Source organism: Numida meleagris, chromosome 1, assembly GCF_002078875.1.
Source record: "Numida meleagris isolate 19003 breed g44 Domestic line chromosome 1, NumMel1.0, whole genome shotgun sequence".
Lineage (NCBI taxonomy): Eukaryota > Metazoa > Chordata > Aves > Galliformes > Numididae > Numida > Numida meleagris.
In genome coordinates this window covers 136,647,829-136,675,141 of record NC_034409.1, presented here as the reverse complement: position 1 = coordinate 136,675,141, position 27,313 = coordinate 136,647,829, and the positions used below count along the sequence as shown (strand labels likewise).

At 38.7% G+C, this 27,313-nt stretch overlaps 1 protein-coding gene across 2 annotated transcripts in view; it reads left to right on the top strand.

Moving 5' to 3' along the window:
* COL4A1 (collagen type IV alpha 1 chain) overlaps positions 1 to 27,313 on the top strand; it is a 111,402-nt gene that overhangs the window by 44,181 nt on the left and 39,908 nt on the right. For both annotated transcript variants that reach the window (XM_021415186.1, XM_021415177.1), the window contains exons 2-17: positions 2,141 to 2,191; positions 18,895 to 18,984; positions 19,074 to 19,118; positions 20,634 to 20,678; positions 20,789 to 20,851; positions 20,953 to 21,006; positions 21,274 to 21,300; positions 22,257 to 22,340; positions 22,446 to 22,508; positions 23,509 to 23,544; positions 24,064 to 24,105; positions 25,185 to 25,274; positions 25,873 to 25,908; positions 26,056 to 26,115; positions 26,590 to 26,634; positions 26,849 to 26,902. In XM_021415186.1, coding sequence (XP_021270861.1) covers positions 2,141 to 2,191; positions 18,895 to 18,984; positions 19,074 to 19,118; positions 20,634 to 20,678; positions 20,789 to 20,851; positions 20,953 to 21,006; positions 21,274 to 21,300; positions 22,257 to 22,340; positions 22,446 to 22,508; positions 23,509 to 23,544; positions 24,064 to 24,105; positions 25,185 to 25,274; positions 25,873 to 25,908; positions 26,056 to 26,115; positions 26,590 to 26,634; positions 26,849 to 26,902 — 885 coding nt within the window. The remainder of the gene's footprint in view (positions 1 to 2,140; positions 2,192 to 18,894; positions 18,985 to 19,073; positions 19,119 to 20,633; positions 20,679 to 20,788; positions 20,852 to 20,952; positions 21,007 to 21,273; positions 21,301 to 22,256; positions 22,341 to 22,445; positions 22,509 to 23,508; positions 23,545 to 24,063; positions 24,106 to 25,184; positions 25,275 to 25,872; positions 25,909 to 26,055; positions 26,116 to 26,589; positions 26,635 to 26,848; positions 26,903 to 27,313) is intronic.

The window sequence follows — 27,313 nt, the reverse complement described above, 5'->3', positions numbered from 1 at the left end:
GCCAGAATCAAGAACAAAACCCAACTGAAAACAAATAGCAACATACCTTTTTCTAAAAGGGTGTATGTTAAATAACAGGCTTAAGGAAATATGAGGGGATTAACTTGAAAACAGATGTTTATAATGATTCGATGACGTGTTTTAATTACATTCCCAGATGCAATTAAAACAGACTTCTGAATGTAAGGGATGTGTTGATAAAACTGATAACATTCTACATGATTCTGGAGGAGGAAGTGTGAGCTTCAGGCATGCGTCCTCCAGCTGTGATCTCATCAGATCTGAAAAACTAAAAGAGGTTGTACTCGGTCAGTTCTTGAAACACGAGTTTCAAGTGTTTTCCTAGGCAAAGAGAAGTTTCTAGTTCAAGAAGCGAAGCTAATTATTCAGAGGGTGGCATTTTTCCCTCCTGGTCACTATTGAGTTGGCGTTGTAGCATGTGTTGGCATTGTTTTCATGTCTAATTCTCTTCCTACAGTATAATGTAAGAGAAAAAAAGGAATATTTTTGCTTTGTGTAAATGTGGAGAAAGCTCGACTTCAAACAACAAATTCAGTGGATCTACTTATAAAAAAATGAGATCTCATCAAAAGCAACAGATGCTTCAAGAGTTGGTATTTTAGTTTTATTGGACAGCCTTTAGTAATTCCTTTTTCAGCATTAAAGCATATGTTCTCTTTGATGCTTTGGTTTAAAATAAAATGTACTTTAAAAGTGTTAATGTATTATTTAACTTCCCTGAGTGATGTTGTTTTTTGGTCTCTTTAGAGTTTTCTAAATTCAAAACATTAGGGTTTGCTTTGGCTTCCCAGCTGCACTGAGATCCCTGTAGATTGTGGAGCCCATAGGCATGGAGGAATGGGCGCTTGGAATCCTTGATGAGTCCTCATTCCAGAGAGGTGCTGCCCATGACTCCTCCCAGATAATGGCCTACTGTAGCTGTTGAATGATCCTGAGTGCATTGGTGGATTATTCAGAGATTTGCTTGTTTGCCTCCTAGTTTTTCTCTGGGATGTATGACAACTATAAAAGTGATGGACTGCCTGAGTTAGTTACCAGTGGCTTCATGGAGGCAGTGACGAGGAGAAGGGAGGAGTAGCCCAGATGCCCTTGAGTGTGCAGGAACACAAAGAAACCATGAGATTTTTCTTGATCAGCAGTTAATCTGGCTTTTCTCATCTGTTTTCTGATTTCATGTTTTGCAAGGAAAATGAGAGGCTCTTCATGATGAAGTGACAGATATCTCAATACTTTGATAACTGCTGACTGTTACCCTGAAAGCATTCATTGCCTGGCCAGTAGACATTAACAACTGTCTCCACGTCTCACAGTTAGAGGAATAGTTCGCCCTCTTGGAGACTGTGGTTTGGTTTGATTTTGTAAAGAATGTGCAGATGTTCTTGTTTAAATAGTTTACTGTGGTAATTATACCAGTATTTTAATTTCCTTTCAAAACTGTTTTCTTCTTATCCGGAGATTGCTAATTAGTGATAAAAAATTTGAGAAAATCAACATTAAAACACCTCATGATGTAGATCTGGAGGGTGTAGAGTAGATAATATTTTGCGTCTACAAAAAAAACATAGACTATATTTTTCAGGTCTGCTGCTTTCCTCCTTAAATCTAGAAGTCATTAAATGCTATTTTACCATCCCTTTCTCCTCAAAGTGATGGCATGTATTTATAGAGATTAAATATGTATACAGAATACAAGCCACTTATTAATGATCTGGTACTAAGGAGATGCTTCTAAGAGGGGATTGATTATATTTTAAAAATTCTGTTGGGCTTTGAATGTATAAATATTGAATCCTAGAGGGAATTTCACATGTTTTGAATTGTCTTTCATATTGCTAGATGGAGAATATGTGTGTGTTCTATAATAATGAATTATGTTTAAAATGGTGGTCCAAAATACAATAATTTAAAAGTAATGTACCATTATTATTGTTTTTACAAAATCATCTTTTACTGGACTGTGACTGAGAGTGTACATCTGTATAAGGATAATGAAGCATTGCACTGGGCTTACGTGGACATTCCCTGTGCTGTCTTACCCTGTTGACATCCCTGACTTGTCGTATGTTTTGTCTGTCACCTATTTCAGGTGATTAATCCCTGATTTCTGTTTTATTTTCAGGGTTGTTCTGGTTGTGGAAAATGTGACTGCAGTGGAGTCAAAGGGCAAAAGGTGAGTATGTCAGCTGTCTCTACTTCATTTTCTTTCTTACTTAAACTATGTAGTATATAATCTACTGCAAGGCAGGTGAGCCATTGATTTCAGTGAAAACTTGTACTACCATGGGGCATTTCCAAGACCAGGCCCTTTGAGCAAAGTTTTCAAAGTGCAAATGGGAAATAGCCTAATGCCATCACTGTACACTGAAGCCCCCAGCCTGGTGCGTGGCCATGCCCTCCCTCTGTCCCCACTGAGTGGGCACTAACCCATCAGCCTCTTCTTTCCCACGCCTCACCTCTAGGCTTCTCAGAAGGCAGTGCAGATCTTGGCTTGATATACTGACCACTTCTGGAACCGAATTGAGCACCTCCATTTAGGAATGCTCCCCCTCAGTGTTCTCCAGAAAAAGCTTTAATGCATCATAGGCAACATACGCTGAACCAGGGTTAACCCCAGGAGGAAATGACCTACAATGGGAAGAAGGAGGTTAATAATAAACTTAAATACAGCATGTTTCAAGTCAAGAAAAAAAAAATTATTTTTTTTTTAACAGACCCTTGCTAATCCATTCCCATTCAACTGTCCAAGTTATTCCCATGTATGAAAGAAAAAAAAAAAAGCATATTAAAGGCTTCCGTCAAAGCAATAGCGGTGAAGAAGAAATCCAGTGTACTTAAACATTCCATGAATTCTCTCTGCAAATTACCTGCTTTTGTAAATATTGTAGACACTCAATCACTCTCCTTATCTCTTTCAATTTTGCTGTAGAGATTTTAATCTACACTATCTTTGGTTGTGCATGCACATGTACTGCATATACTACCATTATAAATGAATGTAAATCAAAGGCTTTATCATCCAGTGGGAACATTTTTCAAGGTAAGTTGTTTAGGTCACCCAAAGAAATACTCAGAAGAGTGTTCTTTTTTTCTTTTTTTAATTATTATTTGTTTGCTTTTTAAAAAAAAAATATAAATATACAGCTGGTCTTCTACATTGTCTCACAAGAGATAGCTACCTACTTACAGATTAGGATATTAAGAATGTTTGTTGGTGGCTGTTCTTTAGTGTTTTCCAGAACAGAGGAATGTAAATAGCTTAACTGGAGACTGAAGCAAAAATAATTTTATGTGTAGCAAAACATAGGTTAATTTATGAGAAAGATGAAAAGTGCCTACTTCCAAAACATCTTTGAGGTGGAGTCTCGTTTTTGTAATGACCAATTAGCGTCTGTTTAATAAAAGTCAGCTATCTATTAAAAACAAATAAAGCAAAGATTTGTGAAAGGTCTGGAAATCAGAATTTTTCCCTTGACATCTTGATCTTATTTTTCGGTTGTGAGTACAAATGAATCATTGTAGAACAAGATGGATAATATGTTGTAACTTGCTTGTTGAAAGCCATTAGTTTTCTGTTCATGGAGTATGCCAGCATCTTGTAACTAGATCATTTTAAAAAATGATAGTTTGGGGAAAAAAAGTGTTGTAAAACTTATGTTTCATTTATTTACAGCTTTGGGCCTGACTTAGCTAGAGCTTCCCTTGCTGACATTTCCTGTTTGCAGTTTAGAGTCTGAGAAAAGTCCTATTTCTCAAAGTAAAACAAGTGCTTGCCTGATACAATGAAAGCCAAAACTACCTCAACTTAATGTAGATCACTTAAAAATGTAGAAGAGATAATAATATCAGCCTGTAGCAACAGAAGTCATTGTAAATTTGAAACCGCATGGTCATTTGTTCAGCAAATTAGTGTATGCAGCACTTTTACTGAGTCCCATCACAAATTTTTCTGCTTTACACATGGGCATTGTGAAATACTGACATGCTTTCAGACCTTAAATTTCAGTAGTTTAATTATTGACTTTTGAGACCTCTGGACAAGTGAACGAATAGTTATACCTAGAAGACTATATTCAAGAAAAGCATTTTAAACTATTTTGGAATACATTTAAAAGTAACTTCATTCAGATCAGTATCTATCAATGCTTGCTCATTATACTACAACACTATGAGACTTTCAAATGCGTACTTGGGTGTTTGAGCAGAAAATTGAGTTTTTATTTAAAAACATCCTTTCTCATTCCCAAGTTTTAGTCAAACTTTTTTATATTTAGTACCTGTGTAGAATAAGGACAGAATGCTACCCATTCCCAGGCCCGAAAAGAGGAGAAGTTGGTCAGGGAAGGCAAGAGAAGCATTCTTCTCAACTGCCTCTATATTTCTTGAAACAGTTTCTCCAAACAGTGCATTTGGATTTGAAACATTACTCTGTTAAACATGGTTCCCGTTAATGTTCACAACATTCAAGGTATCTGTTACTTCAGAGATCCATTTGAATATCATTTAATCAGAGAAAGACTATTGAGAAGGGCTGATCCAGGCCAAGATCCAGGCTGTGAGAGGGCTGCCATGCTAGGCCGGTTCTTTGTGGTACCCAAGAATACGTTAGAGAACATCTGCTCACGTAGCCTCCTGTGTGGGAAGTACATATCCATTCTGCCCTGCACCATCCTCAGCCAACGCATTGCCTGTGCTGGAAGCCCTTTTGATCTGGCTCCCATGTTGTGCAGCAGTGCACAAACACTGAAGGGCTCTTTCCAATCCACCCACACTCTTCAGGACTGTAACCACAGTAGTTTACTGCCCTGGGAGCTGCAGCAGCTGCGGAAGTGGGTACTGGGTTTACCCTTTAATGCCTTAACTATTAACATCTGGAGATACATTTCTTACCGTAGTGTGGGAAGAAGTTCCAGGCGCTAGGATTTGTGGCTGGGGGGTGGAGGATAATTAACATATATTTGGTGAAGTAATCTTATTAATTATCTCACCAGAAAAAGTGCTGAAAATAGTATTTGACTTAAAAGCTGTGGAATGCCTAAAGAATGTTTCTTAACAGCATTACAGGCATGGAAGAGTAAATTATACTGCCGTATTATTGTCTTTCATTTGAGAATCTTTTCATCAATAAGGCCATTTGGATGGCCATATTTTCAATAAGTTCTCTCATTAGACAGTTTCCATGAAAATTGCATTTGTATGCCAAACGCTTTTGAGATGATTCATACTTTATCAAGGGCATGTAATTGACGAAGTCTAAGGTTTTTTTTTCAGAAAACCTGAGAAAGTGAGTGTAATTGCAACAGATGGTTCTTATCCTATAAAGCCTTTATTATTACACTGAGCATCAGACTGTTATTTTAAGCTGTATAAAGTCGAGCATCAAGTATTTGCAGAGCAGAAGGTGCAAAAATTTTAGAATAACATAATATTGCTAAAATAATAAAGTAATAAATAATACCTTACTGTTCTCCATTAAATAGATTAGCTTGAAATGTCTTCATTTGTTTCCTCTTGCACTTTTTGTCTGTCTACATAATAACTGACTGTTCTAACTTTGCTGAACTGTGAGATCTGTTTAAACTGATTACAATCCTCAGTGCTTGCCTACATTTTATTGGGTTAGTACTCATAAGTAGGCAGAAGCTATATTTTCTCTTTTATCCTTCTAGATTTTGAGAACAATTTCAAGCAGCTGTGGAGATAAGAAATGTGTTCACTAATTAATGTGTATAGAAAAAGCAGGTTAAGCATTTAATTGCTATTTAAAACAAAGACTGTATAGAGCAGAATAAAATTCCTCTGACTTTTTTTCAAGAATGTTAATTCCCTCATTCATGAGCATTTACATTTGTTGGCATTTTTTGTTCGCCTAATGCAGAGAATGTGCATATTTTATTATACCTACACACAAATTACTTCTTTGTTTCCCTCAATGGGGGCATCATCCCTGCATGGATTGGCTGTGTTGCAGAAATACATACTCTGGCTTTGATTGAGCCACTTTGGGTCTGGAAGTCAGGCAAATCTGTCACTGTCTTAGCAGGTGGGCAGTGTGCAACTCTGTGGTCCCCAGTTCACAGCAGCAGTGAGTGGGCTTTTCTATCCTGTAGCCATGTTGTACAGTCTAGAAAGTCACCCATGCTTTTGCTATCTGCCGATTACTGGGCTACTTTATTTTCTAGATATTGAAAGGTTAACTGTGTCTAGTTGTCTGAATTTCTGTGGGAAGGCCTTCAAGGCTTTTCCTGTTGTTTTAGGTAGCAGAAGATAGATAGAGCAAAAATATTTGTGGCATTGATGAGTTAAAACAATGCAAAAGTCCTTACTGGAGAGAAACTCAGGCTGTCAGTGGGCAGATCAACTCCAAATTCTCCTGGGTTTCCTTTACAAAGTAGCAGGTGGCAGCAGGTCCATTCCTTTAGTGCAGCAACTTGGTAGTCAGTATATCTGTGCTTTTCATAATGAACCTATTTTAACAACATCAAGACTTTTTAAAAATCAAGTCTATGTGTTTTTAAACTTTTAATTGTTTCCTTGGCACTATCTCCTGTAAATGTTTGCTATTTGGTTTTAATTACTTCCTCCATATTTTTGCTCAGTGTTTCTACCTGAGTGGCTGCTGTAGGAATGTACCTCATTCACAGCACGTGCTCATGTCCAAATTGGAAAGACCATGAATTCAGGACACTAAGTAAAGCAAAGCTAAATTATACATCCCACAAAGGGCCATCGAGTTGACAAGAGGGATGGCAGACATTAGGGGAGAAAAGAATGCAGTCTGGAAAGGACTAAGAGATTGCATGAAATTTTCCAGTAATTCCTGAAAGGGGGAAGTTGAAAGACTGTAACAAGGTAAAGCAGAGATACTGTTCAGCTCCAGATCTGATATTCTTCAAGGAGACTTGTAGTTCATAAATATTTCTGAAAATCAGGCCATTGTCCCAATGTTTGTGTCAATTCTGCAGTTCCAGTAGTGTGTTTTTATTTATTTACCCTTTCTCAGAGAAAAATAATCAGAGAAAAGCATCTATGTTTCATAAAGAGAACAGACAAACAAAGCTCCTATTCTTAAAAAGTACAAGATGTCAAAAGGCTAAATAATATTGAGTGGGATATAGTAAGTATTGAAAGTTTTCCACAGTTTCTCAATTGGCAGGCCAAACTTTCAAGTGACATTTGGAGCCATCAGATTTTCATACTCTGAAATTGTCAGTGAAAGCGTTTGTCCATTTGCCCAAATGGAACTGAACTTCTCTGGAAAAGTTTTCTTTATTAAGGTATATAGTGGAGTCAGTACAGTAGGTATCTGTAATGAACACAAACTAGTGATTACCCAATGAAATATATCTCTGGAAAGAGTGCTATAAAAGCAAATATCCCAGTAATACTGTGTGGTGGGGTGTGCTCATACTTAGTTTCCAGAGTTTAGTTCAAAAGGTTTTCACTTGGTTATATTTCAGTTGACATAATATAACTTTTTTCAATGCCTGTTGCCAGATGCATATTTTTGCTTGTGAAGGGATTGTTATGATAATATCAGGCATTTAATCATGGAAGAAAACATGCTCTATAGCCTCACAAGTGTTTGATTTTACATTTGTACAACTGCTGTTACTGTAAGTCTTTATTCTGGTTCCTTAAAAGATTACAGGATGTTATTTTGATCCGAATCATGTAAGCCTCCAGTGAAGTCAGTAGAGTTTCCCAAATGGGACATCAAGTTAAGATCAGAAAATGCCTATAAAATCCATGCTTCTCTGAAAGCAGAGCCACTCAGTGCCTATCATTTGGAATCATCTCAACTTTTAATTTTTGTCTATGCCAACAGAGTCATGTTCCCTGTGATTAAAGACTATACAGTGGTTATAAAAATTTTGAATCAACGTGCAGTTTTTTTAAGTATCTGGTCATACATGACTACACCTGCAGTCTGCTTCTGCTTTGTGTGTGTTCTTCTTACGGCCCGTAACACAAATGCTCTATCCTGCTGACTGCGTTCTGTGAACCTGGGACTGCTCATGTCTGGGGAGCAACACTAGCTATGTTTTGTAATTTACCCCTCAGGATTCTTTACATCAATCTTCCCTTCAATTTATATTATGTTTGCTGGGGATCTCAGACCAAGCCAGCTGTTTTAATTGACGGTTCCGTGACACATCAGTTCCAACACAAGAATTTAATCATACTTGATGCTTTTAATAATCTCTGCCTACATTTTCTCTGTAGTAGAATTGACTGCAAGCAATCTTATGTACGTATGTAATCATTACTAGGGAACCACAGTAATATGGTAATCTCTGTAAGTTACTTTCTGGTCTTCCTGGCTAAGAGTAAAAAGTGGTTTGGGGTTTGGTTTTGTGGTTTACTTTTTTCTCATCCTAGTGGTAGTTAATTGTTTGATTCTATTAGCTCAGCTAACCTCCTACTTCAGACTGCAGACCTATGTTTTCAGTGAGAGGTCATCATAATTCAGATTAGTCATTGAGAACAGCCAGCCACATGGTGTTGGCTTTCCAAAAAGGAAATGTAAATTCTCTTAAAGTTTGGATTTTATTAAGAAAGGGGATAAAGCCAAATTTCATACAGAAGTCTCAAAATTACTTCCAACAGGAGTAATAGCAAAAACAAATACGTAACCATATATGTTTTGAAGGAGACAGAGCAGTAAGAACCGTAATGAAAGTGGGATTTCCAAAGAGGAAGTTTGAAGTAGCTGCTGAAAAAGTGATAGTAAAGTACTTTATCACTCAAGCAAATTCCTAGCCAGCTGGAGAACCTCTTTAGTTTAACCACAAAAGAAGCTTTCTGCCACAGAAAGAGCAGCTGAGAACAGCTGAGAAAGCATTTTCAAGAGATTCTAAAAAGATATCCATTTTCTTTCAGGTGAGGGTAACACCTGAGAAAGTTCACAAAGCAAGAAGTAAACTGAGTTATAGACAAAGCAGGAAAGAAAGTTAACCTAGTTTTCAGTGATGGGGAAAGTCTTTTTGTTTATCATCTGTAACAACAGAAGAAAACCAAAGTTAAGGTGAAGCCAAGGGGAAAGCAACTTAGATTCTTGCCTGGAAAATCATATTTCTATTCCTTAGAATATTTCAAGAGTAAGTAGAATGGCAAAATGTACCCATAAATTTTGTTGCTCTTAAAGAAAGCATGTGACAACTTCCACTGAAGTTCAGCTGGAACATTTTTAAATGTTTTGATAGGCCAACAAAAATAATTCTCACTGAGGCTTGTGTCAAAGATCACTGCACACGGTTAAAGTAAATACTGAGTTGAGTGAGTGAGTGAGCACAGACACTGGCATCACATCGGATGTCTTCTTGATCTTTTCTCATTTGACGCTATTACTGACTTTAAACTGATGCAACAAGAGTAGTTTGTGGCTAGTTAGCAGAATACTAAAAGCTTTAGTGCTTTTGAGAACCCTTGATTTTGTTGAAACAGTTTGATCAACTGCCAAGCAAAGCCTGAAAGACTGCAGAACTGCTAAACAAGTGGGCGTAAGGAGTAGTAATGGGGAAGGACGGTAGGGCAGGAGGGCAGTCTGAACTGCATTCTGATGCTGAAATCAAAAGTTGTGTGAAAAAATGAAAGATATCAAAGGCTCATATAGGATAGCAGTGAACAGAGAAGTCAGTGTTGTCCAGAAGTGTTGCTGCCAGCTGTGTGCAGCACCGTTAATGAGATTTGTGAAGTAAGGATGCAATTACAAATCTACGACTCAGACTTCTTGTCTGTCTGATATGGGTGCAGAAGGTGGGAGTATAACAAGAACACATGCAGCCTTGTAAAGCTCTTGCAAAGGCAATCCTTTAGGATGTTCTAAGTATTAAATCCAATGAATTTACACATGTCCCTGAACTGTAAATTGTACTCAACCATAACTTTTTACCACAGAAAAAAAGAAAAAGGGTAGTGCCTGGAAAAGTGAAACTTTCCAAAGTTATGCAAGTGCAAGCCTTTGGTTGCAAAGTTTTCTTTGTGTGCTGCCTGTCATTGGGTACAATTGGATTTGAGGAAGGAGCAGAGAACATCAGCACTGCCGATGTGAGTGGTACCAAAGGAAAAGAGCTGATATGTCTGAGTCTCACAGTCTCAGACCGTATCTCACCAGGACAGGCACCCCACTCGAGGCTGTGTCTCTTTCCTGTGAGTTCCTCTGGGTGGCAGTCATATACCACAGATTTTTGTGTATCCCATTAAACACAGCTTTCTCTTTTTGTCAAACAGACACCTAAGCAGTATACCAACTTGTGGTCAGTGTTTACTGACAAAGAACTATTGATTGATTATGCTTATATCCTCCACGGTGTCATAAGAAAGGGAAGTATCTGTTTTTCATTATTATTAGTGGTTTTCGCATCTTTCATAGCTTAATAGGTTTAGATTGAATTATTCTGAAGGTACTACAGAAATTATATTGCAGTGTCTGTTCTCTAATGCGTCTCACTAAGTCAGGAGATTATAGGTTAAATTGAAGAAACACTGACTTAGACTTTTGAGGCACGATGTTATCTGCCTTGATAAAAAGTCAGAAGCCAGAATATTTCTTTTAGCTTTTGTGGAAGGATTTTTACTTCTATACAACTTTTTAAATATTTAAAACTTATGAAATGCCATTTCAGACCTAACTGAAAAAGCAGCTAAAATAGCGCTGTCTAGAATAGCACTGTCTGTCATGTACTCTTTAAGATATGAGCTACTTCATTATGAGAACTTTATTGCAGTCTGTACTGTCTAGGACCAGCTGCCCATGTTTTTACTATTTATGGAAGAGATTATTTTCTGTAAATATGTCCATGACAAACCTTTGGCAAGTGAATAAAACTTGCATGACGTCACAGGTCTAGGATGTGAACAAAAATAAATGAGAAAAACCTGAGAAGTTCAAGATCTTTTTTTTTTCTGCTGTTTCATCTTTGAATGTGAGCCTTTAAACAATGCCAAATGCAAACAAATGCTAAATAATTTTCACTAATGAAGAAGGAAGGGTGTGGAGCATTTTTACCCCTTATTTTTTTGGACCTTCAACATTGGAAGTGACTTAACACAATATGCAATAAAACAAAGGAAGAGTTACTCAGACCTAATGGGTTCAACAGATGATTAGAAGGGGTGGGAAACATGGCACCCTTTCGATTCAACCTGTCTCCAGGTGATAGAATTTCCTTTTTTTTTTTTTTTTTTTACACTGCAGACGCATTTGTCCATCTACATCCTCTTCCATCGTGGCTCTTTGAGGTTGTTCTGTTCTGCAGGGTGGCTCTAACTCTGGTCTGATTTAAAAAAAAAAAAAAAAAAGTTTGGAATTGAGCCATGAACACCTTTGTTGAAAGGTTTGCATGACTTCCTCCTGAAACATCATGAGATGTGCTTTTTAGAAAAAGCAAAGACGGTGGACCACATACCTTGATGTTAAACACCCAAGCATTGTGCGGACAGACTTTTACGATCAGAACATGAAGCTCACATGCTGTCTATTGGCTTCTGCTCTCTGTTAGTCTTGCTTTCATACTTCTGTCATCCCATGTCCTCCATTATATTTTGAGGTAGACTGCTCCTGGCTTGTAAAATGTTCACATTAGGGGTTTTGCATGTTTTCTTTCGTGAGTGAATGGAAGGTGTTTGTACCCCACTAAACTTCAAAGATTTTTCTTTCCTTCCTCTTTTAATGGAGGCAAAGCGAGCAAATCTTCTAAATCGTAGTTGGCTGTAAATAAAAATTCCTTCCTTCTAAGCTTCCTTTCTTCTTCTTTCTTCTTCTGGTTCTGCAACACTTACCTGCACTGGAGTCAAATACAACACAAAATATGCAATGGCAAAAGACATGCAAATGCAAGGAATCGCTGAGAGTTTAAGTTAGGAGTGTGTTTGGCTCAACAAGTCCTAGAAAGTGAAATTTAGGCACCTTTGTTGAAAAAAAAAATATGTGCAGCATTTGGAAAATGAAAGATAACTATATGATGAGCAAGAAGAGGAATGACATGAAGCAGGTAAATTAAGGAGGGAGGAGCCATTATTATAGCTAATGGAACAGAACTTGTATGGTGGTGATGGGCAACCAATTGCTTGACACTAGTTAAATAGAGGCTGAAGTTGTAGCTATGGCTTCTGAATATTAATTTCACTTCACTCAGCTTATTTTATGTCTTCTTCAGCTACTAAATCAAATTCAGACACACCACATACCCATCCTCTTACTTGCATACAGACTAAGCACATCAGTACTGATATATAGAGGAAAGGATACATGCAGATTGTTGTTTCTAGTTTTATACTCTTGGGAAGCACTTAGCGACTTCCTGAGAAATGCTCCTTGCAGCCTTGGGGAGACACTGAAATGTGCTTTCTGCCTATGTATGCTCCCATATTTGAAAGGTGATGAGAGTGCCCCTTCTACCCTTCTGCATACGAGTCTGCATGATGGTGTGTTTTGCACCACAAGTTGATGCTTTTCAGTGTTCCCATCCCAAAAAGCAGAGTGAGAGCTGAAGGAGTCTGGTGGGTGAAGGGCACTAGGGAGGAGCCCAAGAGAGAAGATGGCAGATCCAACATCACAGTAGATAGGGCATGACTGCCAAGTGCTGTTTGCCAGCAGCCACTGAGATAGCTCTTTGCACTTGTGTCTCTGTGTAGTGTAGAGCAACCCTGGTAATGCCTGCAGTTGTGTGGGGGACTCAGCAAGCCCACAGCCAGCCCAGGTGGGGAACTGTGCAGGTGATGTAAAACTGTCGTGACTGCTTCTGCTCTTAGTCATGCCAAAAATGCTGGATTCGTGTCTCCATGTGAGTGAGTTTTCTCAGTTTCCTCCTGGTAGTGCAAGAATCCAGATTTTGCTGACTCTCTCCCTTCTTCCTCCCCTCCTCTCTTTCCCTTCAACTGTCAGCCCCAAAACTTCTGGGAAAGCCAAGATATTTACAGAGCTCCTACACAGATTCTTCACATGTCTTTGCAGTTATGTTTGTGTAATTAATTACTCGTTACTTGCGTGTCTCCAGAATTGTATAGCTATAGTGCAGATAGATTCTAGCACTGAAGAATGCGCAGTGGGAATTCTGTAATGTTAAGCATCCTTAGTGCATTTAAGGACTACTGTGCTGTGAGCATATAGCACTAGTTCTGTTTGAGTGATATCCTCTTCACAGTTCCAGTGAAATACTGAAAATGGTAAGTGCAGCTGAGGACAAACAGCTGATGCTCATTGTACATGTTGATTTTAATCCTGAAAGATATTCGGGGCTGGTGCTCCCTCTGGTGGTTAAAAGTACTCTTTTAGAAAAGGATTGACTCTTCCCCACCACTGTTTCTCCACTAAAGCAACTCTGAGGCAATTACAGTTCTGTAAAACAAGTTTAAAAGAGTGTGGAGAAAAACGCAGCGACTCAAGAGTGCTGCTTGGATCCCACAATAGTGTTTCCCACTGTGTAGTGTAATTACGGGTCTGACACCTCAAAGCCAATTCCTTTGAGTGCTCACAGTTATATCAGCTGAAGGAGCAAATACAGAGTCGGCATTCACCTCTCACGTGGTTTGGGTTAGTCTGTCTAGAAACTGTGTAGGTCACTGCAAGGCTGTTGTGCATTGCTGTTGATTTGACAAGGTCACACTGGTGCACAGAGGTGTGATGAGAGCTTCAGGCTTCATCTGGTGGTTGCTTTTGTTGTTAACAGTTGCATCCAGACCTCAAACTAATCTCTATCAAAAGCACCATTTGAGATTAATTCTAACGTCAGACTGAGAAAATAAAAAATAGGGAAGAATGCTGAAATGTCAGGCCCTTTTTCTCTCTTTTTGGAAAACCACATCCTCAGTTTCATCTTGAAGCTGTTGTGTTTCTTCACTGTCTGTGCCCTTGGAAGTGTTTCAGTTCAATGCACATTAGCTTTGGAAAATGGAATGTGTGTGTTTGTGAGAGAGGAAGCTTGAGCTTTGAACGGATGTTGGGTTCGGCATTGACACCGGTCTGGAAATGGCTGTCCTGCACGTTCAAGCATTTGTTGGCCCTGAGCTCAGTTCCTCCTGCAGCAGAGGCACAGCTGAGTTGCCTCGGTAGATGAACTCCATCCAGCCCCACTGTGCCAGTGTGAGAAGCTGCTGTTGTGGCCTCTGTGCCCTGCGTGACTGCATCCTCCCATCAGCTCTGGTAGCTGCCCAGCTGCCTGATGGGCTTCTCAGCTCACTGAGGCCAGAGCAAGCTCACACATCAAGGAAAAGGGAGGGGATTTAGGGAGTTGATGTGGTGCAGTGATGCTGGGGGAGAATCATCAAAGCTGCTGTAAGAAAGAGTGAGGGTGCACCATCCATTTCAGTGGAGCCAGCTCAGCTGGCTTTTGGCATCTCACCCTAAGACTGAGTTTTATACATTTTCAGTGGAAGGGCAGGCACATTTCTGTCCCTCCATCTCTACCACGGGATGATCTCTGGCAGAGGCAAACTGAACAGGAGGAGCTGGCTATGTGATAATCAATTAAATGATTCCAGAAGGCTCTGTACGTTGCTGTTCACCACATGCCTGAATCTCTGGGGGGCTGGAGAACACAACATATGTACGGGTTCAGCCTTTGTGTGAGCCTGCAGTTCTGCAGACATTTGATTTATATCTGTGTTATCATTCTCTCAAGACTAACATCTCCCTGCCCAGCAGTCCCCAGACAAAATAATAGGGGAAATAATTTATAATGCGGTGCTGGTTGTTTCCTCCCCCTCAGAATTTGATTTATTACAGCTAACTCTTCTGAAACTATTTGCTTCATGTGACTCTCTCGCACAGCCATCTGCAGTTGTTCCATGTGTGGAACAGTATTTCATGGCTAATTTGGAAGGATAGATGCCAGCAAAAATGTCAGCCTCTCTGGCTATGCTTTTAACAGGTTCATCTCTCCGCAGAAGTCCATTCTCAAACTATCTAGTGTGAAGGCATTTGGATGCATTTCACAAAAGCTGGACTACAATAGGCATCTTGCTAATCAAATAGGTGCAACAGTAAGTGAGCACTTGCTGTCTTTCTGTGTCTCCACATTGTCAGCAGCAGCTGAGTGGCAGGATATTCATCTTTTTGAGATGAATTCTTCTTTGTGTTTTCTGACAGCTTGTGTTGAATCAGAAGAGGTACAGAAGACTTGGTTACATCTGTTTTAATTTCTGAGTCTCATGAATTGATTTGTAAGAAGCAGAAGCTCTTTCAGTGTTACTTGCCAAGGTTTCGCAGCTGTGAATATTGGAACTTGAACAATACATAGCCCTTACAGTCAGAGTCTCATGCTCTTCACGCACTGAAGCTAGAAATCTCAGTGCTGAGAAAAAAAATAAGTGGGGTAGCAGCAGTGGTCTAGTGCTTGCCAATTAATGTAGTGTGGATGCTTAATGAGTTGCAGCATAAACATAGTGCAAACACTGTTGAGCTGTTTGTCTGAAACATTGAGTGAACAGAGGAACTGGGCAGGCAAGAAAGAAAGGGATGCTGCTCAAGTATTTCCTTGCAATGCAAGGCATCCTTGGGACATGCTTATGTCTTTACTGCAGAATGTAGTAGGTACTACATGAGCCTGATAGAGTTTTACTGTATTTTAGCGTAGTTTCACTGATGTCAAAAAGGCATCTTATGGTGTTAGTTGGTAATACCTGGATCGCTGAAGTATTGAAGTTAGGTCTTTGTTCACTAGTGAATGCTAGAAGAGGTGCTTATTTCTTTGCAAGTTCTGGCATGCTGGTTTCCTAAAATTGTTATACGAGGAGGCAATCTGACACATGGACTAAAGAGAGGACCTAGAAAGTAGGATACATCCCTACGTCTTGCTGGGATAGGTTGTCCTGACTTCTGTGAGTTTCGTGGATGGCATGGAGGAAGAACACCCTGAGACTGCACAAATTTGGTCTACTTACTCAATATTTGCTGTGAAATTCAATGGGAAAGCAAAGTAGAGAGAGGAGTCCATGCACCCCAGTTAGAATAAATGGTTGAGGTGGCAGCTCGTATGCAGAGAGATCCTGTTGCTTGCATACCCTCAGAGCTGAGTCAGCCAATTTTATGTTTCCTTACTTCCTTCTGACAAATCACAGGCAAAAATGTGACTTCAGTTTTATGTGAGAACCTGTGAGTCTGCAGTATTTGGGATGGGACAGCTCTCCACACTCTTCGGAGTTTTGCTCTGGAGGCCTCTGGGCATCTGGTAGCTTGCCTGGATGTCCAGAAGTCCTGGACAAGTAGCCACATAGTTTTCCTCCTTTTGTCCTAACAGTTAAAGTCAGTAAAAGACAATGTCTCTGTGGAAACCTGGATATATATGAGCTCAGAGTGATCCTGAGCAGCTCCTGCAGCTCTGCTTTAGCTGTCAGGGAAGGCAACCTGGGAGGCTGGAGATGGCCTTGCAGCACAGACTGTAGTTGTCTTGGAAGCCGAAGTTATTATTTATGTTAAGCTTTGGGTTAACTTCTTTGGCAAGATGAAGTGATCGTTACCTTAGTGAGTGATTTACAGGCACAGTAAAGGCCTTTTACAATGCCAGAACAGTCTTCAGGGAGCCTTCAATTAAATGAAAATCAGATCTGTAAACCTCAGTTTTACTTTTCCTTAAGAATGGCAGAATGAGTACTTTACTGTGTTGCAGGGTCCAGTGGTTCAAAATATGTTGAAATCCTCAGAATAGCAGAACTCCTGAATGCAGAAAGAATTATTAGCTATGCTACATATGACTCATACTTGTATGGAGGTGTCATAATAATCTTGTTTTCTTCTCATTTGCACATATTGTACTTTCCTTCAGTAATGGAAAACCTTGCTCTATGTACTTGAGTGTCTTCTGCTTCCTTAATTGGTCTCCCAGCAGGTCACAGAAGCAAGTGCCCACAGTTTAGTGTAAAATCCTGTTCTGAAGTGATTACTTCAGAACTCGGACTTTGCACTGACCTAGAAATATGTTTCTTCATCTGTTCCACTCTTTGCTTTGTTTTGCAATGTTTTGTGATAACACCACACACTGCCTTGGATTTTGGTAACTAGAAAATATTATTATCAAAGCCTGACAATGAATGCTGAGGAGTAAACTAAAATGCTGTTTTAGTGCTTCGAGGAAAAACTGTTTATTTCTGCCAGAAAATAACTTTTAATTGAAATTTTTTATTTTCTCCTGGGAGGAAAGAGAGGAGATTCAATACGAGAATTTTTCATGGCAGGAAATTTTAATAAATGAGTGTTATTTTGAACTTAGAAATGCCATGTCCCCCCAGTTTACATGGCCAGGCACTGTCATGACAGCCAGTCCAGTATACACATCACAAAGAGGTGAGTGGACACCTAGCACCTCAGACATCTGCTCCATCAGCAACCCATGCAGAAGCATTACAAACAAGTTGTGGTGTTATTGGACCAAAACACTTCTCACAGTCAGCTTTGTGTCAGAGCCTTTTTTTTTTTTTTTGCTGTGACATCGGTCCTGTTTTCTGAGCACTGACTGGAAGGAAGTTGTTAAAGATAGGGTTGAAAGGGATGCAGTGAGGCATTTTCAGACATACTCCTCCTCTAACCCCTTCCGCTTTTTTCTTCTTCCATTGTTTCTTCTCCTCAGTAATGTGCAGGAGTGGCTGTGTAATTTTTGGTGGGACTGGTTGTTACTCTGACTCCCAGCTCACACTACATGCCATGTGGCAGGGGCTGCAGGTGCTGGGTGCATCTCTGGGTCCCTTTCTTTGAGATTTGAGATATAAAGGAAATTACAGCTCAAACCTGCAGAAACTCAGGCCAGCAGGAACAGCCTCGGCAAGGTAGAGCTAGTGCCAGTAGATTTCCTTTGCTGATAAAGTAAGTGCCATGTTTTTCAGTTCTCCAAACTTGTATGCATTCTTCTTTATGCATTTACTCACTAATGTTTTGCTCATTCAGTATTATCACATTTTTGGATAATATGAGGTGCCCCTCCCTATTTCATACCACACCTTGAGAAGGCAACACTAGTTACTTCCCATGTGGAACATTTGGCTTTTGATTTGCTTAATTTGCTGTTTTCAGGCTTTGACATGTGGATGCGTTTTTTGTTTTCTTTCTCTCTCCCTGTTGTGTAGATTTTTCAGTCTCTATTTGGACAGTGTTCAGGTTGGTTTCACTGGTGAAAAGTGAAAGTGCAATGGCAACAGTGTTGATCTAGAGTGTAGAAGGATTTCATTTTCTGCCTCAAGGTTTATCTGTTTTAAATAATAACTTTATTATTATTTAAATTGTAATGAGGAGAGCACAGAAAATGTATGTGTCCCGTATAGCAATAAAGAAGAAGCTAAAGGATGGCAGATACAGTCTGAGTTCAGCTTCTTGAGAAGACCCTATATTATGAAACACTGGCTCTGAACCACCTGAAACTAAAGACTAAGTGAGAAGCCTATTCTCCAAAATCCACTGTTGTGAATGACACTTAAGAAGAGGAATCCTAGTGGCTATTCATACAGTAGTGACTGAACAGTGATATTTGCAGTTTTCAGGAATATAGCTGCTGATTTAGGGTGTTAGATTTACTACCAGGATATAGTAGTATCCATATAGGAATGCAGATAGATCTTATTAGAGGGAAAGAGGCCTTCCTGGTCCTAGGGGTATAAATATGCTCTGAAAGTTCTGCCCAGGGAGGCAGAAATGAATTTTCTGTTTAAATTCAAAGAATGTTTTCTATCACACCACACTTACCCTTTGCCAGTCTGTTATCAAACAGAAATATTTCTTTGTTTATAATAACCCTTCATTGGAAGACCAGCACAAACTGTTGTGTGTCACATCTAACTTCTTACTGCCTGGCAAGTTTTTTTGAGCACAGAAACAGAGGATATGTGGGTTGCTGGAAAAAGCAGTTGAAGTTGTGTTGTTGCCAATGGGTTTTCTTCTTCCCACAGGGAGAAAGAGGCCTTCCAGGACTACAGGGTGTGATTGGGTTTCCTGGAATGCAAGGACCTGAAGGTCCCCCTGGGCCACCAGGGCTTAAGGTAAGAATTAAGCTTTAATATTTAAAATACTCAGATTTCCCTAAATTGTTGTCCCTTGGAAAGACAGAGGTCTCTCTTTTCCTTTACAGGGTGATACTGGAGAACCAGGACTGCCAGGAACAAAAGGAACAAGAGTGAGTTCGAACTTACATTTTTGCATTTCTAAAGACTCTAAGCTTGTGTGTCTTTCAGACTTCATGGTTGCTTTCAAGTGACTGAGTTAATCAGTGGGATCCCCTTGTGCTGCACAGTAATTTCAAGATTCTTGCTCTTGCCTTTGAAGTTCATTGTGCAGTCAGTGCCATTCTTCCATTTGTTGAGAATCACCTGTTGCTTACCACTTTATCAGCAGCTCTCATTTTGATATTCCTTTGATTCCTTTCTGACTTACTGAGAGGCTTTATTCCAACTTGAACACGAGCCATCTTACCTCCTTGAACCGCTCCATTGGATAAGCTGATACACTTAATAGCACAAATATGTTTAAAATGTGCACAGGATGCAGAGACAAATTAAAGCTGGGGCAAAGATCCTCTGTCTTTTTCAATGCTAAAGGAGGCTCTAAACATGCCGGTATTGTAATTTCTGTTTAATGTGGTACTATTATAACATATAATTAGCACATTATACTAACCAAGGCCATGTCTTTTGGTGTTTTGTCAGATACCAAGCTCATTCTGAGCTTTTCCACATTTTACGATGTGCCAATGAAGGAGAATTTGAGTGACTTGATGAGCAATGAGACATTTTGAGATATGCCCTCTTGCCCACAGATCTTCAAAGTGCTATCTTGATTCAGTTCTCCATTTGTCTGCAGTGGCTGTTGCGCATGGGATTTATAAAATCAACTGCAATGTCTAAGCTGTTAGAGGGAGATGTTTTGCTAGATCAAGAAATTCTTATTTAAATTCATGATGTTCATGGTATCCTGTGTATTAATGTAAATTAGAATCTCCTGGCAAATAGTAGACTGTATTTTAGCAATGAAAAAGTTTTGGCAGATGCAAATAAGCTTTTTAATCTTCTGCTATCTCATACATCATTTCTGTTTCACAGTATATGTATTAGGTAGTACTGCATGAATAAATAAACTGGTACAATGAAAATGATATCCCAGATTGCACTCTTGATCCATTACGCTAGAAAGCTCTTTAAGGAGAAAGAGATATTTCAACCCACTTGTTTTCTTTCTTTTTTTTTTTTTTTCTAAAATGATAAAAATGAAATTGATGCTCTGATGTGGCTGATGAAAGATAGAGAAGCATCTTTACAATGTGCTGTCATCCTCTTCTACTGTGTAGAGGTGCCACAGTAAATTTCATGCTCTGAAGCATAGATGTGAGAAGACAGAAACTGCATTCCTTTTTACATGTTCATAAGTCTCTGATCCAGTTCCTGAAGAATAAAACGTATATTGCTGCTTAAAAAAGTTATAGAAATACAAAAATAAGCTTTCTGTTATCAGTTACTAAAGTACTATGATTGGGAGGTTTGAAGATTAGTATTGTCAAGAGAATTTTAAAAAAAGTTTTACTCAGTTTTTGACTGTCACTGTAGGAAAGGAGACTAGGGTTGCAGCTTGTCATTGGTGTTTTTATGGTTTTGTCATTTCAGATTCTCAAGTTCAATATTTTTTTTGTCAATTGCAGGGCCCACCAGGACCATCAGGATTTCCAGGAAACCCAGGGCTCCCTGTACGTGTGAAGTATACATATTTTTAAAAGAACATCAAAAGTGGATGTCAGGTGACATCTGGCCTGGATTAACGCTGTATTGCTAATTTCTGTACTTCCTTTTCATGCAGGGCATTCCTGGACAAGATGGCCCTCCTGGTCCACCTGGCATTCCAGGATGTAATGGCACAAAGGTGACACTTCCATACGTTTATAACAACAACTCTGTGTTGAAATAAAAACATCCTTCAAGCATATGTTCTCTAAACAAAACCAACTTCTCTGTTCCCCTTAGGGTGAAAGAGGTCCAGTAGGTCCCCCAGGTTTGCCAGGACTGACTGGGAGCATAGTAAGTAGATTCTTCATGCTTCAATCACTTGTTTCAACTCTGATTCTTGAAATGTAGCTAGTATACCATGGAATTACATAGATTATGAAATGTAAAATACACAATACTGAAGAGTAAGGCCCTGGGCAATCTAATCTAGCTGTGAGTGTCCCTGTTCATTGCAGGGGAGTTGGATTAGATGGCCTTCAGAGATCCCTTTCAACTCTAAGAATTCTATGATTCTATGAAGAAAATTACATCAAATATGTGTTTGTTTTTTTTTCACAGGGACCCCCGGGACCTCCTGGAATGAAGGTACATTTTGTCCTAAATGTCTTCATATCCTCTTTCTAACAATCAGAATTAGGATTAAATCTACACCCTGTAAGACTAGCAGTCCGTATTTAAGGACTGAAAAATTGTACCAGGATGCTTCACTTTGTGCTCGGCTCTTTAGTCCTCCTAAGTAAAGGCAGCGGAGCAACATCCAGTTCATAACAATTTAATGTATGAATTGTTCCAGATAGATTTTAAAAATGTAAGTATTAGATGGAATGCAGTAGGAAAAAGTAGTACATATTGTTAACTATACGTAAGTAGTATAGTGGCCACTGAGTTGTGCATAGTGATTTAGATAAGTTTTATTGTTCCAAAATTTGTTTTGATATTGACATTTCATTTATCTAAACCGTTCCACATAGAGAAAATCAGGGGGAAAAAGTCATATAGCCCACAAAAGCATTGAAATTTTGTACAAAATTGCAGGAAATGATGGGATCTTTTGCTATCAGGAAAGAAAGATGTAAAGAAATGGGTAACAATTGGAGTAGTTTTCCAGAAGACAAAGAGGATTCATCTTCTGAAGGAAAGGGATTCTATGAATGACTTTGATTTCCAAATTAGGTATAAGAATAGGATCTCAGGCTGGTATAATTACCAGTTCCACTAGCAGCCAGGCCAGATGTTCTTATTCTTAAGTATTTCTGTAGTATTGATAGATTTGGTGGGAAAATCTTTCTGCTTACCCACTGAAGTATAGAAAATTAGGGAATGAATGATGATTTAGTACTGGAATCTCTTTAGATGGTTGTAATGGATATTTGGGAATTGCAGTCCTTTCTTAACTTTTACTAAATAACTCACGCTATTTTTCAGCTGAAATAAAGTGAGGGGACTTTTGAAGTGAACCTTTCTTCTCAACTTAATACTAATGTTTTTGATTGTATTTGAATGGATGTTGAAGTATTGCTCTTTTTGTTTTCTTTTTATAGGGAGATCCAGGTGAAGTGATTGGTCTTTTACCTCCTAGTGTGCTAAAAGGTGATAAAGGCTTTCCTGGCCAACCTGGACTACCTGTAAGTCTAAATGATGTTTGAATAGCTGTGAGTTTAAATTAAAATTAAATAAATATCACAACGCTGAAGTATCAATTTTTAATTTTACCTTTTTATTTTTGATAGGGTCCACCTGGAACTCCAGGGTTTCAGGGACCAATGGGGCCACCAGGGATACCAGGAGAACCAGTAAGTTTCTCTTCTAATGATTCACTTACAGAGCTCTATTACATGAAAATCCTGCAAGGTCTTTGTTAGGTATGGGTAAGACAACCTGCCTTTCCAGGCTTCATGTTTAGTCTTCTGAACCCTACAGTGACAAGATTGAGAAGGTACATGGGTTTTCAATAGCAGCTGCTCCTAGAGTCCTCTTCTTGCAGATCTGGAGTTTTCTTTTGTAGGAATGGAGATGTAACAGTTATTCTTCCTTTTCTCTCTTTTTCCACTTAATTTATAGAAAATAAACCACAAAACAGCAGCCAGATCTAAATAAAATGTTTGCTGAGATTGTTCTTATGGGCAGTCAAGTACAAAGTACCATGGAAAGCAATGCAGTACCAACTGCCTGTCGTTTGGATAACTGCCAAATGTTTAAGGCATTTTAACTATTTGAAATATTGTTGGGTCTGGTGGAACGTAGTATCTTCTCTTCCTGTGCTGGCTGTTGGTAACATTAACTAGGATCAGTTATTTCCATCTCATGGAAGTCCACTCGGTGTTTCTGGCTATTGAAGTGATCACCCGTGTTAGAATTCTTATCCTGTTGTACAGGACATAGAGTTTAGTAAGCATTTGCACTTGTTGAGGTAAAAAAGAACAAACTTAATAAAAGAAAGATGAGCACTGATATTTACCACAAGTAGTCAGTAGCACACGAAACTGGGGGAAAAAAGTCAGAAATGAAGTTATTTTGCAGTACAGTACCATACATTTTCTGTGATTGTCTCTTGTGTAGATGCTGGTTAGATCCAGCACTCCTAACTGAAAAGAAAGGTCTGATGAAGGACCTTTGACAGTTTCTGTTCATTTATGTTATGTAGGCTAAGTTGGGAGCTACAGACAGTAGCAGAAAAACATTTTGCATCTTGATTTAATGGAAAGATTTGCATTCTTGCTGTAATAATAGAATATGGAATTGTTCCACCTAACATACCATGTACATATCTGCTAAAAAAATACTGTCTTGTAGGGTCCCCCAGGACCACCAGGACCCCCAGGCGAGAAGGTAAGTTGTTTTTATTTAAAAGAATGTCTGATTGTTTAGCACATCAGTTACCACAAAATCTGGAAACTAACAACCCTAAAGGATTTTTTTTTAAAAAATGGGAGATCAATTTTTATGTCATAATGGGGGGGCATCACATAGGGAGATTTTTAACTTGTTGTTTGTTTGGTTAGGTCTGTTATATCAGTTGATCAAGTCAGTGGTAATTACAACATTCTGTGATTATTTGGGCTTATTTTAAATTGTCAAAATTTATCAGTAAAATGTTGAAAGAGGAGCATACTGGTATTACAATGATATGATAAATTTTGTTCTCTATATTTTTTCGCACCTTGCTGTGACAACTGAAGGATTAGGATGTGATTTATTTGTTTTGCACATGCCTATAAAGGACATCTCATGTCTTTTATACCTTCTCTTGACTTTAGCCATGTACAAAATACTTTGATATGTTTGTATGTATGCACATATTCGCTGCTGATAGAAGTGTACTTAATATGTGTAATTTATTATTTTCAGGGCTACATGGGCTTGGGCTTCCAAGGCCCTAAAGGTGAAAAGGTAAGTCTTTTTTGAAGACTTAGGGAACAGCTGCCGGAAATATTCTGGAGACTGTGTTTGTTGTAAATAAATAAACTCTTGTAATTAATCTATGGAGAAAATCGGTGCAGTGGCATTGTGGATTTGGGGCAACTTGAGTATATCAAATTTGGAACTCATAACTAAGTGAATGGAAGTCATGAGCAGTTACAGACATTGGATATGATGATGTCAACACTGCCAGGTTGTTTATAAAAATGGTGAATGTCTCAGCACACAGCATGGCACTTCATGCTGTCCAACTCCAAGCCCTTTGCTGCAATCATACTAAACAAGTGACTTTTCTTATTTTTGCCATGTTGGTAGGTTTTACTCAGTGATACTGCTTTCCTGCCTCCTCCAGGATTGTTTCAGCATTGATGCATTGCTGAGTTACATGTATTGGCTTTGGTAGCTGATCCTGTTTATCCTCTTAGCCAGCATAAAGTGGGAGGTAACCCATATGAGAATTACAGTGTTACCTTTTCCAATAGCTCTAGGCTAAAGTGCTTTATGTGGCGCTTTCAGGAGGCAAGAGTCACTAGGCAATCCTTTTTTTGGTAAACTTATGGTGTCTGAGCCCTTCTCCACAAGCTTCTCATGAACGTCATTGGCAGAGGCCTTTTGGAGTATAAGTAAAATATATTACATAGGTGTTTAGGGTATTTTTTTACCCACTACCTTATTTATGTATTTTGAAACACACTTTTCCCACTGAATAGGATTTTTCGTGAGATGGTACATCACTGAAATTAACTTGTTATCATAAACTTGCTTGAAAAATGTTGACAACAGCAGTATGTGGAGATTTCTTGGATATGTTAGCTTTATCTGCAAAAAATAAATGGTATTGATATATGTTATTGCTTGGCAGAAATGCATCCATCCTTTTTGGAGGTGTTTTACTGTGAAATATTGTCCTTTTGCATTATATAAGCAGATAAAGTTCTTACCCTGCTGTGGATGCATATATACTAAAAAAAAGTATGACTTACTTTTGCCTTCTTGAAGTTGGCTTCAGTACTGTTTTTGATAGAATATCCCACATTTGATGTTGACAGGGAGAACAAGGGGTCCAGGGTCCCCCAGGGCCACCAGGACCAGCGCCGCACATGAAAGAAAAGGGAAGCGAAATCATAAAGGGAGAAAAGGTGAGACGAGACCTTAAGTGATCGATCCTGTTGTATTCCTTATTGCAGTTTAGTCATTAGAACTAACAAGAAAAATAAAAGGGGTAGAAGAAAATACTGAGTCACCTACATCTAACTTTTCAAAATTCATTTAGTTCATGTAATTAATTTTGATAGTCTTTTTAGAATTTTTTTCTGAAAAGTATGATGATAAATGCATAAATGATTGCATTAATAAGTAATGCATATAACCAAAGACTTTCTGAAGAAGGAGGATTGTTAAGCATAGCCCTGTGAACCTCAAATTTTATAAAAAATTCTATTAAATAGCTTACGCTGCACTTCTCATGTACAGAATCACCTCAATAGAATCTGATGCTAATTAATTTTCAATTATTGAATAAGACCCTCTAAGCAATATACACTAGTATAATAAATTAGCTTAATGGATTTTGTGTTTTGTCCAACTTCTTTTTGCACATCCTGCTGTTAGGCATAGTTTTTGGAGTGGAGAGCAGAATTAATCATACTGTCTGACATGAAGAAATAAATGATTTAAACCTTAAATGAATTATGAGTATTTTTGCATACTAATCTGCATTTTTTATCATTTCTTTAGGGCGAGCCAGGTGAAAAGGGTGAACAGGGAGTCCCGGTAAGTATTGTGTATTTTTTTTTTTATTACAATAAAAATATTGAAGAATCTAATGATGGTCCTGGATTTCTTTATGCTTATTTGATAAAAGCAAACTTACTTTCAAATTTGACAGTGTTATTAGTCTGGTGTGCATTTATTTTCCAGGGATTGCCAGGTTCGGGTTTCAGAGGAGACAAGGGTGAACCTGGGAAGCCTGGTCCACGTGTAAGTATGCTCGAGTTTATCAGTAACATAATTGCAGTCACTGTACTGTTTTCATAAACTAATTAAACTTAGAAACCATTAGTGAAGCATCAAATTTGCTTTATATCAAACAAGCAAGGGCAGATGTGCAACTCAAGACAGGGATAATTTCCAGTATTGTTAATCGATAACACGCATTCAGATAGCTAAAGACCCCATGACAGTGGCTGCAGTGCTGAAGGCAGAAGCAAGACTCCCACTGATCCCAGCTGAAGCAAGATTAGGTCCTTCCTGCACAGAAGTAAATGCAAAGCAAAGCAGTAGACAGTAAAAATTTCCTTGTGTTATACCCTCTACATTGTTAGCTGTGTTAGGACTCTTTAATGAATGCATTACAGTAATGATTGTTTTGTTCTACTAGATCACTCACTGTATTTAGAAATTGTGTACCCATGGCTATATGTTTAAGTAGAATGGAACTTCGCTGTTTTACAGGGAAAGCCTGGAAAAGATGGTGAACCAGGACCAAAAGGAGAACCCGTATGTATTTCACTGAATTTTTAATACTATTTTGAACAGTCAAAAAGAAAGAATTGTCTCTGTGTCTGCGTGTTATAAATGGCTGAAATTTTCTTGCCTTCCAAGTTGTTCACTTAAAACTGTGTTCAGCGAGTTTTATTTAAAATTTTGGTGCTGCCAGAGCTAATATGCAATTGTATTTGTCTTTTCTGGTGTCACTGTCATTTATTTGCAGGGCTTGCCTGGAGGGTTTGGGATTCCAGGTCGGCCTGGGGAACCTGGTGCTAAGGTGAGTCACAGCCTTCTCAGAGTGACAAGTTATGAGCTCGGCCAGTTCATAGGCATGCACTGAAAGAACACATGCATGTACAGCATTATTAAATGGATGTTGCTGTGTTGTGAAGTCATTTCTCAGAGACTAGGAAAAGTCAAAAGTCAACATTGCTTGGGTAACCCTGGTTTAGGTCTCTTGTATGGACTGATTAATGCAGGTTTTATTTTTACAAGCTCTTTGCTTAGCCAGCGAATGTACAATCATGTGTTCCTAAAAATCCCAGTTTCTCTTTACACAGTGTAAAGCACTGCAGGTCTTACCAGCTAACTGATTATTGCTTATAATGTTCCAGGTGCCTAGCACCTTGAATTTGTATGAATCTGTATCAAAGTGTTTGTTTGCTACGGAAATTCTGTTTTGTGGTGA